At 39.2% G+C, this 16,258-nt stretch overlaps 1 protein-coding gene across 1 annotated transcript; it reads right to left on the reverse strand.

Annotated features, from left to right (window-relative positions):
• Positions 1 to 1,369: 1,369 nt before the first annotated feature.
• On the reverse strand, positions 1,370 to 14,987 carry LOC134226603 (uncharacterized). Its single transcript, XM_062707479.1, has 5 exons — positions 14,211 to 14,987; positions 14,006 to 14,152; positions 13,873 to 13,944; positions 13,724 to 13,813; positions 1,370 to 1,807 (listed from the first exon to the last, which is right to left on the reverse strand). The coding sequence occupies exons 1-5, from the start codon at positions 14,985 to 14,987 to the stop codon at positions 1,721 to 1,723; spliced, it is 1,173 nt and encodes a 390-aa protein (XP_062563463.1). The 3' UTR covers positions 1,370 to 1,720.
• Positions 14,988 to 16,258: the final 1,271 nt, after the last annotated feature.

Raw genomic sequence — 16,258 nt, forward strand, 5'->3', positions numbered from 1 at the left:
GACCTCCCAAAATAAGTAGTATCTGGCAGTATTTGTGACATGGTGTGAGGTTGATGATTGCGTAATACGGACGAAAGTTGTCGGTAACATGTCCGTCCTATATAGAAGCAGGTATTTTAATCGGCGTTTCCGGTGCTTTGCTTAGGCGAAGAAATACTCATCAATTACGTATCGTTTAGTTCAGAATGGTCAAATACTTTTCGAATGTTACGAAAAATGAACTTTATTTTTATTGATCCAAATTCATAGTTTTCCGGCAATTCGCTCCACAGACTTGTAGACTTTCAGACTAGATGATTGAAATCTTAACTTGATATTTTAAAATTGACCAGTGTCTGATCAATTTTAAATACGAATATTAAAGAGACAAAATTATCCCAGGGAAATTGTTTACAAAATGAACTGCTATGAAATCTTACTCGGGAGTCTCAAGTCATACACATTCAAAAAGAAGAACTGAGCCAAAAATCAAGCTAATAAAGAAAATAATTCAGAAAATAAATTCGAGCCAAACCATCACAAGGGGCCCTCCTTAGCCGTGCGGTAAGACGCGCGGCTACAAAGCAAGACCATGCTGAGGGTGGCTGGGTTCGATTTCCGGTGCCGCCGGTCTAGGCAATTTTCGGATTGGAAATTGTCTCGACTTCCATGGGCATAAAAGTATCATCGTGCTAGCCTCATGATATACGAATGCAAAAATGGTAACCTGGCTTAGAAACTTCGCAGTTAATAACTGTGGAAGTGCTTAATGAACACTAAACTGCGAGGCGGCTCTGTCGCAGTGTGGGGATGTAATGCCAATAAGAAGAAGAAGAAGAAGAATCACCTAAATTCGTCGAGCAAAGTCGACTGGTGTATGAAAATATACCGGTTTCTGAGCCTTCTTTCAAAAGCTCAGTTTTGGAGTGATCCTATAGCACTTAGTGTGCGAGGAAGACAAAAAATATCTATTTACATTGGAGTATGAGAGAAGCCGGCTGCCATGAACTCTATCATAATGGAAAAGTAGATTGATTGTCACTATCCCGGCAAATCATCATCCCATGAACCGTAGAACCACTATGAGCTTCACTTCGTTGAGTACCTGCCATTCATTTCGGTCACCACCCGTTTTTTGCTCATCCGATAATAGCCGTAGTTAAACAACTAACTTAGCGCCAGCAGCAGCGGTAGCGGTTAAAAGTTGACTGCAGCCCGTAGACTTGACTTTTTCCATCGTAGAGCTGCTGCGGTCGCCGGTGCACGGCATCAACCAGGTGCTGCTAGACAAAAGGAAGTTAATTTTATGCTAAATGAATCTAATAAAAGATAATAATTATCTAAGTAGAACTGTTTTTATTTGAGTCCCGTTTTATGAATAAAAGCTTGCTTCATTACCCCGATTGTGCCGCGTTGTCGGTCCAGCGACGGTTCAAATGTTAGTAAACCGGGTCCCTCGACGGCATTCACGCCGTTCAGAAGCAGTGATCCGCTGCAAGCGGTTGAAGATGATTATGCTGTTGCCTGTGTAGGACGAGGGTGTAGGACCTGTTCAAGGGAAAAGTTGGAACTTTTTACGTCATCTACCGGATGTGAAAGGCGCTTCTTCGCCTCTCTTGAGTGAATTATTCGCCTATTCCTAGCCTGATTATAGCATCCTCTTCTTTGAAGGTATAATTAAAATTGAAAGAGACCAATGTAAGGCAACATCGTTTAGCAGTTCAGTTCATGGTCGCGTCATCTACTGTCCTTCCAGCAAGATTGTACTGCTTCCTTGAAAATGGAACTGGATCAGCAGTACCAAATACTTGGTAATGAAAGCAATGACCTGGAAAGAGAACAAATCGAGTTGAAATATATGAAGCTAGTTACAGAAAAATGATCAATCGTATCGGAGAAAAGATGAGAGAAAATTATGTGCTTTCCAGCAACATGTTATGTCCCATAGAATAAACATACAGAATTTAAACTATTTAAAATTGAGATAACAAAAGAACTACTGTTTGCGGCTTTCTTCAGCATGCCTTTCTTTTTTGCTTAACCAATTCCCTTGCAACAGGTTGCATTCGACGGGGAACCTTGTCTAATTGTTTCCAAAGGTAAATAGGCCAGATCGGAATATGGGCCCAACAGTTATGGACAAAAGCTATGTTCATAATGCGGAAAGTTAACGCTCTCATCAATCGATCTATCTTTGATAACAAATGCACAATACCCCGCTTCTGCTAACTTCCAACTAAATAAAACCCATCGAACAAATTTGGAGCCTAAATTTTCTTACTCAAGAAAACCTACATGGGTTAGACAAAAAAGTTGAGACAGGCAAAATTTTGTCAAAGTTCAGATCAGCATAACTTTGCGTAGAAAAATCCAATTTCGATAAAATTGGGACCATCGGACGCGGAAACTCTTCAATGCAAAATCTTTAATCTTTATGCAAAATCTGAGATAGGGCCCTGGCCACCGGAGATGTTCCGGGTTTTCCGAAGATATGTTAAAATGCATTTTTTCTTCTGCTTGTCATTTTATTGGACGTTTGCTGTCATCATGTTTTATACTTTCTCCAGAAACTAGAACTAATATGCTGACCAATGCTGGCTGCAGATTCAAAATCCATTAGGTATACGCAGAGATATGACCATTTTCGTGAAAACGGTACGGGATTGGCCATACACCCTGCATAAATGTCACTTTCGCAGAACATCCGGAACCTGCTACAAATTGGCCAGAGAGTGTAACAGTCCTCAAAATATATCTTTAGTAAAGATGCTATATTCATAGTCTTGGGAAAACATAAATTTTGACACCCATATATGCATGGTTCCAGATGATGCCAAAACCGGCTCCTCTTGGGAGGCCCTTGGAACCTGCTATAAGGGTGGCAGTGGACACTATCATTTTGGAAATGTTTCTGTAATCATCGTCTCGCAAAGCCATGAAGTTAGATACTCATATTTGCATTATTCCGATCTGTTATCATTTCTTCATGTTCCCGGGACCTTTTTTACGGAAATGGCCATATCTCTGCGTAGTTTTTATGGATTCTCAATCTACAGCCAATATTGGTCGGCATATTAGTTCTAGTTTTTGGACAAAGCATAAAACATGATGAAAATAAACGTCAGATAAAATGACAAGCAGTGGAAAAAATGCATCTCAAACGTACCCTCGGAAAACCCGGAACATCTCCGGTGGCCGAGGACCAATCTCAGGTTTTTAGTATACTAGAAGAGTTTCCGCGTCCGATGGTCCCTATTTTATCAAAATCGGATCATTCTACGCAAAGTTATGCTGACTTGAACTTCGTGAAAATTTTGCCTATCTCAACCTTTTTGTCTAACCCCTGTATGATCGTTGGAATGGAGAACAATTGAAATAGGTGGAAAAGTGCAATTTCATAACGTCTGAGTCTATTTTAACGACATTTGAAATATTTATGCTCTAGCGCAGCTAACAGCTCCCAACCTTTTGCTTAAGGGAAACCTCTTAATAGTTTGGCTTATTTTTTTGGTAGCCTTCGAGCTTCTGTAGCATTTCGAAGGCCCCGTACGTTCATTCCCCGAATCATTACCACTTAGCCGGCGGCGCCGAAACTATTTAGCCACCGGCGGCGGCGGCATGAATCAACTTGGAGATTTTCTTACGTTCGTTTCTTAAAAAAAAATTTTGCATTTTTTTTTCAGGATGTTTACGAAATTTCAACAGGAGAATATTTTGAATTTCGTTAGAAACAGTTGATAAACTTCTTCTGAAAATTATCTGCGCTCCAAAATATTCGTTTGAAAATTATTTTTGGATTTGCCATGGCAACTACTTTGAAGTTTTGAGAATTCAGCACTTTGGAAATTCCAAGAAAAACTGTTTGGTATTTCCGTGGGAAATTCTTCAGAATGTACATGAAATTCTTTTAATAATTTTCAAGAAAAAATGTAACAAGTTTCTAAAGGAAAATGGATGATAATTCGGAATTTCCACGGTGATATTACGAGTCTTAACTAAAATTGCTCAGAACTTCCACGTGATTTTTTTTATTTTACGTTAAACTGTTCGGTATTTCAACAAAAATAGAGATTTTGAAGATATTGTCTATAAGAAATTCTTCGGAAGTTCAATGGAAAATAAATAAAAAAAAAAGGTCGTTTTGCTGAAAATCATTTTGTAAAAAGCCATTTGGCAGAATAATACGTGAAGTCGAAAACCATCAATTCGAATCGACCTTTCCCGTAAAAAAATATACGTATGATTGATTCTTTATTTTATTCAAGGTCAACCTCCAAGTATTTTGATGGAACATCGGGGTGAATTTTTTATGCCGGTTCACACCTGCAGCACTTTTTTGGTTTTTGTTTTCGATTTTTAAAATAGATTTAAAAAAATCTGGGGTCTTACAATTTTTAACGGGAAAGGTCAATTGTATTTGGCCGAAATGAACGTTTGGACGAAACATTTATTCAACGAAGAACAGTTTGGCAAAAAACTTTATTTAGCTAAAGCGACTTAAAGCAACTTAAGCAACGAAAACGCATTCTTCCCTAACCCGTAGTTTGGCTGAAAAGATCGTTTGGCCGAACAGGATATTAGGTCGGAAATGTTGTTTGGTCAAAATGGTTGTTTGACAGAAACGGCTATTTGATCGAAAATATCATTTGGTCCAACGGAAAATGTTGATTACTGAACGGTCAACCCTCTAGTTTGGTCATATAACATTTTCGGCCTAATGGTCTTTCTGCCATACAACTAAATGGCCAGTTGGTTAAACGACATTTTCGACCAAACACCTTTCGGTCTAGTGGCTCTACCTGTCATTTAGCCGAAAGTCATTCGGAGAAAAGTCATTTATTCGAAAGGCACTTGGTTAAATAACACGTTAGGCCCAATGTCATCTAACCAAATTCCATTAGGCCGAATTAAACGTTTGTCCAAAACGGTATTAAGTCGAAAATGGCATTTGGCCGATAACGTCAACCAAACCGAAAGGCACATTCAGCTGCACTGGTAATTTGACCGAAAAAGTTTTTTTTTCCCTTAACACTTCATTTGGCTGAAAATGTCATTTGGACGAAATGGTCGTTTAGCCGAAAAAGTTATTTGACCTAATAGATCTTTTGGCCGAAAATACCGTTTGGTGGAAATGGTCGTTTGGCAGAAAGAGCCATTTGGCCCGAAAATGTCCTTTCTGCATAACAACCACGACAAACGACATTTTCTGCCGGATGACCTATTCGGCTAAACGGATTTTTTGGCAAAATGATCAATTTAGTCAAATGACATTTTCGGCAAAATATGTTTAGACTAGAAAGGTTTCAGCCTTTTTTTTCCAAGTTCGTTTATTTGGTAGGCTCAGGCGTGTATAACACTTTACGGAGCCATGGTTCTTTGCGATATATACAATCAATATCATTTATTTTTTCATTTAGTAAGATAGGGGTAGAAGCCAGCGTACTCGTGGTGACTCGAGGTTAGTTTACAATGTTTAAGGATGGACGGGGCTAAGGATTTTGGATCAGGGAATTTTAGCTTCTCATCCGGGTATTTGGCGTCAGGGACGATGTGGCGTGTCGTCGTGCTCGAGGAATGGTTCGACTGGGAGCATTTTCCGGATGGCAAGAGCTATGGTGCTCTATGGAACAGAAAGCAGAGACTAAACACAAAAAAAAACTTTGAAGAAAGAAAAAAAACAAACTATTAGATTTTGATATCAGAAGCACAAAGAAAACTATAAATGGCTCGCATATAGACCACATCACGATCTCCCAAAACACCTCGAACTTCCCTGAAGGGTTGTTTACCTCGGGCCACTAGGGTATCCAATAATTGCTCTCTGGAGACGTCATTTTCCGAGCAGGACCAAACTACGTGATCGATGTCATCATAACCGGCTCCGCACCTACATAAGTTGCTATCGACAAGGTTTATTCTGTACAGATGTGCGTTTAGTGAATAGTGCTTAGACATACGTCTCGACATCACGCGAATGAAGCCTCGACTTAAGTCCTCACCTCTGAACCACGCTCGCACAGAAGCTTTGGGAATTATGGAAAATAGCCACCGTCCAAGTTCGTTGTGTGTCCAATTTCTTTGCCAGCTTTGAAGAGTACTCTGACGGACTAATGGGAAAAACTCGTTGCTCGAGAATTGTCTATCATAAACCTCACCTTCCTGTGCGCCCACCTTTGCCAGCGAGTCTGCCTTCTCATTGCCGTAGATTGAGCAGTGAGAAGGGACCCAAGCAAAGGTAATCTTGAATGATCTTTCGACCAAAACACGCATCTGCTCTCTTATGTTTGTAAGAAAGTAAGATGCGTGCTTAAAAGGTTTCATCGACCGTAGTGCCTCGATAGAACTAAGACTATCCGAGAAGATGAAATAATGGTCTACGGGCTGATTGGAAATTATCCCCAAAGCGAAGTTAATTGCTGCCAGCTCAGCAACATAAACCGAACACGGTTCCTGAAGTTTTCGGAAGGTGATTGAAGTTACAGGGGTTAGACAAAAAGGTTGAGATAGGCAAAAAATTGTCGAAGTTCAAATCAGCATAACTTTGCGTAGAATGATCTGATTTTGATCAAACTGGGACCATCGGACGCGGAAACTCTTCTAGTATACTGGCCCTATGCGAAACCTCTGATTGGCCCTTAGCCACCGGTGGTGTTCCGGGTTTTCCAAGGGTATGTTAAAAATGCATTTTTTCTGCTGCTTGTCATTTTATATGACGTTTACTGCCATCATGTTTTATGCTTTCCTCAGAAACTAGAACTAATATGCTGACCAATACTGGCTGCAGATCGAAAATCCGTTAGGTATACGCAGAGATATGACCATTTTCGTGAAAACGATACGGGATTGGCCATACACCCTGAACAAATGTCACTTTCGCAGAACTTCCGGAACCTGTTACAAATTGGCCAAAAAGTCTTACAGTCCTCAAAATATATCTCTAATAAAGATCCTATATTCATCGTCTTGGGAAAACATGAATTTTGACACCCATATATGCATGGTTCCAGATGGTGCCAAAACCGGCCCCTCCTGGAAGGCCCATGGAACCTGCTATAAGGGTGACAGTGGACACTATCATTCTGGAAATGTTTCTGTAATCATCGTCTCGCAAAGCCATGAAGTCAGATACTCATATTTGCATTATTCCGATCTGTTATCATTTCATCATGTTCCCGGTACCGTTTTTACGGAAATGGCCGTATCTCTGTGTAGTTTAGATGGATTCTCGATCTACAGCCACCATTGGCCGGCATATAAGTTCTAGTTTTCGGAGAAAGTATAAAACATGATGAAAGTTAACGTCACATAAAATTACAAGCAGTGGAAAAAATGCATCTTGAACATACCCTCGGAAAACCCGGAACATTTCCGGTGGCCAAGGACCAATCTCAGGTTTTGAAAAAGGACAGTATACTAGAAGAGTGTCCGCTTCTGATGGTCCTGGTTTTATCAAAATCGGATTATTATACGCAAAGTTATGCTGATTTGAATTTCGACTTATTTTTACCTATCTCAACCTTTTTGTCTAACCCCTGTACATGGAAAACACCGAAGCCAGTGGATCCGTTAATGCGAGAACCATTAGTGAAATATCTGTTGTTGCAATTGACATGTTCATATTTTTCAGAAAAAAAAAAATGAGGGAATGGATATTTGTCGAAGATGATCTGGTATTCCTTAGTTTTTTGCGGTGAAAACTCGATCCCCAAATGTCTGGCCCAAACAGTCAGATTATCCAGGGTACTTTGCAATGGTCCTTGCAAGACAGCTGCACTTGTACCTCTTAGAGAGACCACGACATCATCTGCAAGTTGTCTGAGCGTGCATTGTCCTTCCAAACAATTGTCAATATCTTTAACATAGAAATTATAAAGCAAGGGGCTTAAGCATGATCCTTGGGGAAGGCCCATGTAGTTATTTCTGGAAGTTGTCAGAGTGCCGAGTGTGAAGTTCATTTGTTTTTCTGACAACAAATTGTACAAGAAATTATTTAAAAATACAGGTAGTCCATTACTGTGCAGTAGACTGGCCCAGGAAACAAAAAAATGTCGAATTCCACGGGGCACCCCCTAGGATTGTGTCTTTTGGTGAGAAAATCAATCTCTGAAAATTTCAGCTCAATCGCTTGTTGCATAAGCTGGCGCATTTGATTTGAAGTTTGTATGGGGATTTCAGTCAAAATATATAGAAAAATACACTTCCGATACTCATTCGATCTGGAAATTGGTTCTGATTGCTCGATTGAGCTCAGAATTTCAAAAACGGCTGTTGGTATGTTACAGAACAATTCCACAGAACATTGTACGATGATTAAATGAACTTTTATTTAGCTTTCGGCTGATTTATTAGGGTCTGATTTGTGTACTTTTGGATTTATTGATCAAATCGAGTCAGCTGAAAAGTATATAAAAGTTCATTTATTGATGGTGCAATGTTCTGTGGAATTGTTCTGTAACATACCATCAACTCTTTTTGAAATTCTGAGCTCAATAGAGCAATCAGAACCAATTTCTAGATCGAATGAGTGTCGGAGGTGTATTTTTCTATAAATTGTGACTGAAATCCCCAAACAAACCTCAAATCAAATGCGCCTGCTTATGCAACAAGCGATTGAGCTGAAATTTTCAGAGATTGATTTTCTCACCAAAAGACACAATTAGAGATGTCGTAAAATCCCGATTAATCGATTAGTTACTAATCGATTACTCTTGATTCTTGTCGATTATTGAATCGATTAATCATTGTATAGTAATCGATTCAAAATTAATCGATTATCACAACGATGAATCGATTAATCGAAATAATCAATTAATTTTCGACATCCTTATGATGTCGTAAAATTCTGATTAATCGATTAGTAACTAATCGATTACTCACGATTCCTCTCGATTATGGAATCGATTAATCGTTGGGTAATAATCGATTCAAAATTAATCGATTATCACAACGATGAATCGATTAATCGAAGTAATCGATTAATTTGCGACATCTCTAGACACAATTCTGGGGGGTGCCCCGTGGAATTCGACAATATTTTTTTCTCCCCATACTAAGCTGGGCCAGTCTACTGTGCAGATTGTCTGATAGTACTTCAATGGAAACTAAATCAAAAGCGCCCTTAATGTCCAAGAATACTGAAGCCAATTGCTCCTTGTGCGCAAAGGCCAGTTGTATATCTGAAGAAAGCAACGCTAGACAATCGTTTCGCTGGTTTCCCAGGCTTTTGAATAGCTATTACTTTGACCTGTCGCCATTCAGGTGGCACAATGTTGTACTCCATGAAACAGTTGTACAGGTCAAGTAATCGTCTTTTTGCGATATCTGGGAGGTTTTTCAGAAGATTGAATTTGATGTTATCGCATCCCGGAGCAGAGTTATTCGATGAAAGAAGAGACATAGATAGTTCCAGCATTGTGAATGGTCCACCCAAAGAACCGGGATCAGTGACTGATTCTCGAAATAGCGGTTCTGCTGGTACGGAATCTGGACAGACCTTTTTTGCGAAGTTGAATATCCATCGATTGGAGTATTCTTCACTCTCGTTGGTGGAAGTGCGGTTCCGCATGTTGCGGGCCGTTTTCCAAAGTGTTGTCATTGAGGTTTCTCGCGATAGTCCCTCGACAAAACGTCGCCAGTAGCTACGTTTTTTAGCCTTGAGAAGATTTTGAGCTTTCTTTCAAGCCTCAAATACTGTTCAAAAAGCTTCTAGTGCGCTTTTTTTAATTAATTCGGTAAGGAATCGATATTCATCCAGTGGTGGAAGAACATTAGTTGATTCAATAGCAATATTTACCGCCGATGCAAATTTTTGTCAGTCAATGTTCTTCGTGAGGTCGAAAGGAACATTGACTGGCTCAGATTGTTGATAGCTACCGTCAACTGGGGGGAAGATGATCATTTTTAAGACAAAACATGCAATAACAATGTGTGTTTACATTTTAAATCGAAACAAATATTTTCAAAACATGTACTGCTATACATTGCAATTATCAACAACTTAAGTTTTCTGAAATGCATTCGCATTTATTAAAATAAATTAAATTATCACACATTTTTTGAGTCTGCGAAGTTAATATTTGAAACGAATATAGCGTCATTTATGACTATATCTCTCTTTCTTCCACAAATTACATTTTCATGATTACAATCGAAAAACTCGGATTTCTACCTAGCGGTAACATTACTTGAACGGAGAATATTGTTGACTACCATTTCATAAAAAAAATTGGCACTTTTGACTGGCACATCAAATGATCATCTTCACCTCAATGATCATCTTCCCCCCAGTTGACGGTAACTATGGGCATATGGTCACTACCGTGGGGATCTTGGATAACCTTCCACGTGCAATCTAACGATAGTGAATTTGAACATAAAGACAGATCAATAAGGCTGTGTTGACCATTTGGTCCTATTCGAGTTACTTCACCTGTGTTCACACAAATCATAGAAAATAGGCTATAATCGTCATACGTTTCGCCCCATCCAATACCATGTGCGTTCATATCTCCCAATATCAACACTGGGGATGATAAAAGGGAGACTGCGCTCCAAAGATGTCGACGATTAAGAGAGGCATTTGGAGGAATGTACACTGAAGCTATGCAAAGATCTTTATTCTTCACATTTACTTGGCATGCGACGATGTCTAAGCCGGGAACAGTCGGAATGGGAATTCTGTAGAAGGAGTAGCATTTTTTGATCCCCAAAAGAACGCCACCATAATGATCATTCCGATCTTGGCGAATAATATTAAAATCGTGGAAGTTGATTTCGTCTTCGGAAGAAAGCCATGTTTCACAGAGTGCAAATATGTCGCAATCGGAATTGCGAATCAAAAACTTGAACACGTCTAATTTATGTTTAAGACTATGACAGTTCCACTGCAGCACAGTGATTGTATCTTGTATGGCCGTATTATCCATCGAAAGATACAATTCCTGCAAGAAGGGGCCATGAAACTGTCAATTGCTTCAGATAACTTTCCACTGTTGGTATAAATAGGTCAATGATTGGCCTCAATGAATTAGGAATATTGAATAAATTCAAAAAACGGTCCACAAGGTCCTTAAAGGAGATCAATCCTCGCTTGGACGGAGTACTTTTTTGGGAAGAACAAATTGTAGTTTTTCTTTCATTGATTCTCCTAGCCGGATGTTTCTTGGAAACATCGGTTTTGGGCAATGGCGGGAATGTCTTGCTGCAAGATGGATCCAAAGGAGCAGTGAAGACAGGTTGTTTCGGGATTTTCGAACTTTTGATTGCTTACGGCGCAATCCCGGGGAAGACGGTTGCTTCCTCTTTTCGGGCACGTGTACCTCTGTAGAATCATCCATATCAGCTGCGTCAGAGTCCAATTCGTCAATGGATATGGAATCATAATAATCACTTACTTGAACGGTAGCTGAAATAGCAGCCTTTGCAGTAGTATCGGTGGATGTGTCTTGCGCTTTAACCATTTCCGCATAAGTCTGCTTGGAGCGCTGTACCAACAACGAGCGCTTCACTTTTTGGATGCGCTTTCTGTACACCGGGCAATCTTGCAAACCATGGGCAGGAGCCATACCGCAATAAGCACATTTTGTGGCTTGTTGCTGGCAGGATTCCTCCCGATGTCTTTCGAAACATTTACCACAACGTGGTTTGTTGTCACAAAACTCGGCAGTGTGACCAAGTTGTTTGCAATTGGTACAATTAAATACCCTTGGTACAAAAAGACGCACCGGAAACAACATATTCTCTAAATCGACATATTTTGGGAGAATCGAACCGGCAAACGTCACCCGAAGCGAGCTTGACTTAGAATATACTTTTTTGCCATCTACCATGGTTGCTGAATGCAATTCCTTGCAATTCAGAATATCCACGGTAGACTCCATTGCGTTCTTTAAGCGGCCTTTTCCCGCAAGTACATCCTTGCAAGTCAGGCTCGCTGCGTTGATCACACCTTCGATTTCGACCTCCCGCGAGGGGACATAAACTAAATATTCTACATTGTAAGCCTTGTCTTCAGCAATTTCGTTCGCCACCTGATATGTAGGTGCGGTGATTCGTAGCTTGTTCCTGTTGATCTGATTAAAATCAAGCTTCGTAAAACGACGCGTCAAATCTCGCTTAATGCCGAGAAAGTCTAGAATTTTCACTTTCTGCCGAAAGTAAACAAACCAAGGCCCAGGCGAAGCCGCATGGTACAATCGTGTGCAGACATCTTTTGGAGGACTATCGCCCCCCATAGTCTCTGCCTCCATTCTCACCTCGCAAGGTGGAAGGACAATTAATTCTTATGTTAACTTAGAACTAATAGCAAATTAGAAAAAAAAATATAAAAAAAACTAATTTAATTTATTATAATTAATCCCACTCTGTATCAGAGAGATGGGAGAATAATAAAACAATGCCTTCCACTTATCTGCGCTGCTGCTGTAGGTAGCAGCAGAAACAATAGCCTGCTTCACTGGCGTCGCCAGAAGCAGCTACTTCGCTCGCCGACAGTGATCGCCTTGGATCCGTAGGTAGGCACCACACAATAGACTCGCACTACCGAACAAAACCCGTGATGAGACACAGCACACACGTCTGGCTCGTTCGAACTATCGGCACGGAATGAGGTTTCAGCCTTACCAACAAATATTTTTTTGCTATTTTGTCTACATAAGCTTTAGTTGTCTACAATGTTTGCTGGGTTTCTTCCAAACGACTCTTCTCCGTTCAAAAATTCTATGTCAACAACACGGGATTTCAACAGGAAATCATTTGGAATTTACACTCGAAGTTTTCTTAGTTTTCAAGGAGAAACAAAAAAAAATGATCGCCATAAACGGCTGTGCTCATAATCATCCATAAGTTTGCGACCGCATGTGGATCGGGCAACTGACTGCTGACTAACGCACAGCACATGGCTATCAAGAACACTTTCAGCGGAGTAATTTTCGTGTAGATCAGCGGTTCAACCTAGGGTACATGTACCCCTGGGGGTACATTCACTAGCCTCAGGGGGTATCTCGGACAAAAATGCGTAATGGCGGATGTATTACAATTTTAATAAAAGCTTTGCTAACTGTGTGATTTTTTATTCCAAAAATTTGTATTGTACATACTATCTATGGCGATCAGTAAATCAAAACCTATTCAATCCTGTCACTATAAACTGCACAGTGTATGAAGTGCTGTGGGACAAAAGATCAAAAGAACAAAAGGTTCGGAACAGTGTTGTGTTGAATCATTCTCAGACGATATTGATTGCAATTTTTCACTTGATAAATTTTCAAATGAGAAGAGTAGGCGAGTTGTAGCCGATGATAACTTCTTCAATTTTGGACTCAAGCAGTAAGAAAAGCAGAATTATTATTCAAATATAAACCTTACTAATACCAGCTAAATGTCAACAGTCGCGTTAAATCTTCTATTGAGGGTTTTGCTTTCGTAGAGGTAGATACAATTGTCAAACGATTCTTACTCGCTGGAGAGTTTATATCAATGGATAATGTAAAAATAAGATCGCATGTCATGTCACCGCTCAAGAAAAAAATTGAGAACCTCTGGTGTTCCTTTTTTGTCTGTCTATACATAGATTGTAATATAAATAAAAACTAATTTGACTTCATCACGATTTAACTCATGATTAAATCGATTAATTTTGTTCTAAATGATGGTGACATGTGAAGAAAGCCAAAATTGACCGCGAGTGCAGTGTTGAATTACGATTTAATTTTTACATTTGAAAAGCAACTGGATATCTACTTACCCTTATCACCATCCCATGTTCAACATCAAACATATCACAACAAGCCACTTTCATTTTTTCATGCTTTATCTGGAGAATAAGAAATAGGACCTAGAAATATAATTGAACATCAGACCATCATAACAGTAGAGCAAAATTATGTTTTCTACTATTTGCCGTAATCGATCATCTTTGAATCCACACAATGATAACTTCTGTAGTTTATACACTAACATTGTTTGCTATAAATTATAACGAAAGGACTATTGAATCGTTGAACACATTAGGGACAGCTCATCTTACGCTTTCTACGACTGCTGCGCACCGGTTTATCATAACCATAAGATTAATCCACATGAAAGTCATCAATGTTGCTCCTTTCAAATATGCATTTAAGAAAGGAGCATGGTCATAAACATAGAAATATATTATTCCAAATATCATAAACATCTGAAATACAAAGCCTAATAAGATTAAAAAGTCCTACCGTTGATTTTCATCAGTTTACCAGTAGCAGAAGCGTAAAACTCATAAACAGAAATGTTATCATCATTTGTACTGAGTTAAACTCAACCGCCTTTGCAAAGTGTTGATAAACCCTACTGTGTGCTAAAGCAATTCGTCGGATATCTTCACAATAATCCAGCTCTTCATAGCTTGAATTCACATACCGCAACCTCCAGTGAACCGAGTCTAAATGTTTGCGTAAAATGTCAATACGACGCGCTACGTTGTCCATCCAAATAAAAAATTGATCATTATAAACGGCTGTGCTCATAATCAGCCATAAGTTTGCCACAGCATGTGCATCGTTCAACTGACTGCTGACTAACGTACAGCACATGGCTATGAAGAACACTTTCAGCGGAGTAATTTTAGTGTAGATCATGAACGGCTCCGTCGTTAGACCTGGAAACTGCGCCTTAAATTCTTCTTCCAATGCAAAATTTTCATTTAACAACCAGAGGTATCGCTTGGAGTTGAGCAGCTGTGTGCTTATGAGAAATACTTCATGCGCCAGAACGAGCTTATCGATAGCAAAATAAAGAATAATCGGTAGAAGTGACCCGGGAATCGCGGATACTTGGCTTACGAAGGTGGCAGATGAGTAAATTTTGGAAGGAATGATCAACATCTTGATAATCAAATTGATTATCAACATAAGAATGTTCCTATCGAAACGGTTGCGAATTGGGTCAAACTGGTAGGCGTACAGCCCTAGCAGGATAGAAAAGTAATGGTGCAAATAGAAGCAGCAATGTGGGATGTCCAATCGGCACAACATCACGTAATTGACTGAGCAAACATCAGTTTAACTGTAACGTCAATTAGATAATCTAGATATATGATCAATTCATTAGTGTAACTAGTCTCGATGGTAAGGAGGGCTACATCACAGCTATACCTCGGAAGGCTATATATTTCTTGGATTTTTTTGCCATAAAAATTGAAATTTCCTAAGCGTAAGGTCATCGAGCCTTCTATTTAAAGTATGATTTTGGAGTGATCATATAGCCTTCACATATAGGGTTACTGCTCCTGGAATTCATCACATAGCTCCGATATTCATTCCACGAAAAACAAAACAATGAAAAGGAATTTGTTTTGTTTCTTATTTTTGTGATTTTTTCAGCGGTGAGCCCGCATGTTAGCAAAAAGAAGCGATGAAATCGGTGCCTTATTTCTTTGTTTCGCGATAAGATGAATATATGTTCAGTGAGATGGAAAACGGAACAGTTCCCCCAATTAGTATGTATACGCGAAAGGTAAACATAGTTTTCATTAGTTTTTCAAGCGAAATTTTAGGGTAAGTCGCATTCAACATGCATCAACCAAAACCATTGTAAAGTGTATAATTATGAAAAATTTCATGAAAAACCCACTATTGAGGCTACCTGCACAAAGGGTACGGTTACCTTAGTCTTTCAATTTAATTGTGAGCGAAAGAAAAAAATTGCTGGCAATCAATTTTGGGCGAGACCAAGTTCGACGACAAGTTTGCTTGAAAAAAATTTTAATCACGGTGTGTTTGTCCGAAGGGGCATGTTTTCAAAAAGTCAGTAACCCTAAAACACCCACTACACAAAAGTAGAGGTTCTCCTCTTTTACGTAGGTGCACTTTTAAAATGTTCTATCGGGGGTCATTTTTTCATACATTTTTGGGTATAGATTTTTGGTCATAGATTCCTATGGAGTTTGCACCAAAAATAGTGTAAAAAATGAAAATTGTTTTAGATCCCCCGATAGAACATTTTAGTTTACCCACGATATAGAAAAGTAGAGCATATACTTTCACGTAGTGGGTGTCTCAGAGATACTGATTTTCGAAAAATAATATTTCCCCATAGAGACACCGTGTTATAATGCTTATTTTGTTATTTATCGGTGTCTGATGTCTACAAATACATATTGATTTATTGAACTCCATTCTTCGAATTCAATGTCATTGATGTTATTTAACTGAGAAAGAATGTGATGAACGTATACACGCTAAAAATGAACTACTCAAAATTGAGTCGAATCCGACTCATTTTCATTAAAAACGGGACAACTCAA

This window comes from Armigeres subalbatus, chromosome 3, assembly GCF_024139115.2.
Source record: "Armigeres subalbatus isolate Guangzhou_Male chromosome 3, GZ_Asu_2, whole genome shotgun sequence".
In the NCBI taxonomy this organism is placed as follows: Eukaryota; Metazoa; Arthropoda; class Insecta; order Diptera; family Culicidae; genus Armigeres; species Armigeres subalbatus.

Coding starts and splice junctions, on each gene's coding strand:
- LOC134226603 (XM_062707479.1), bottom strand. CDS start 14,987: ATGTTGTGCCGATTGGACATCCCACATTGCTGCTTCTATTTGCACCAT. Junction 13,945..14,005: donor GCGCAGCAGTCGTAGAAAGC/GTAAGATGAGCT, acceptor TATAATTTATAG/CAAACAATGTTAGTGTATAA. Junction 1,808..13,723: donor AACATGGGATGGTGATAAGG/GTAAGTAGATAT, acceptor TTCTCTTTCCAG/GTCATTGCTTTCATTACCAA.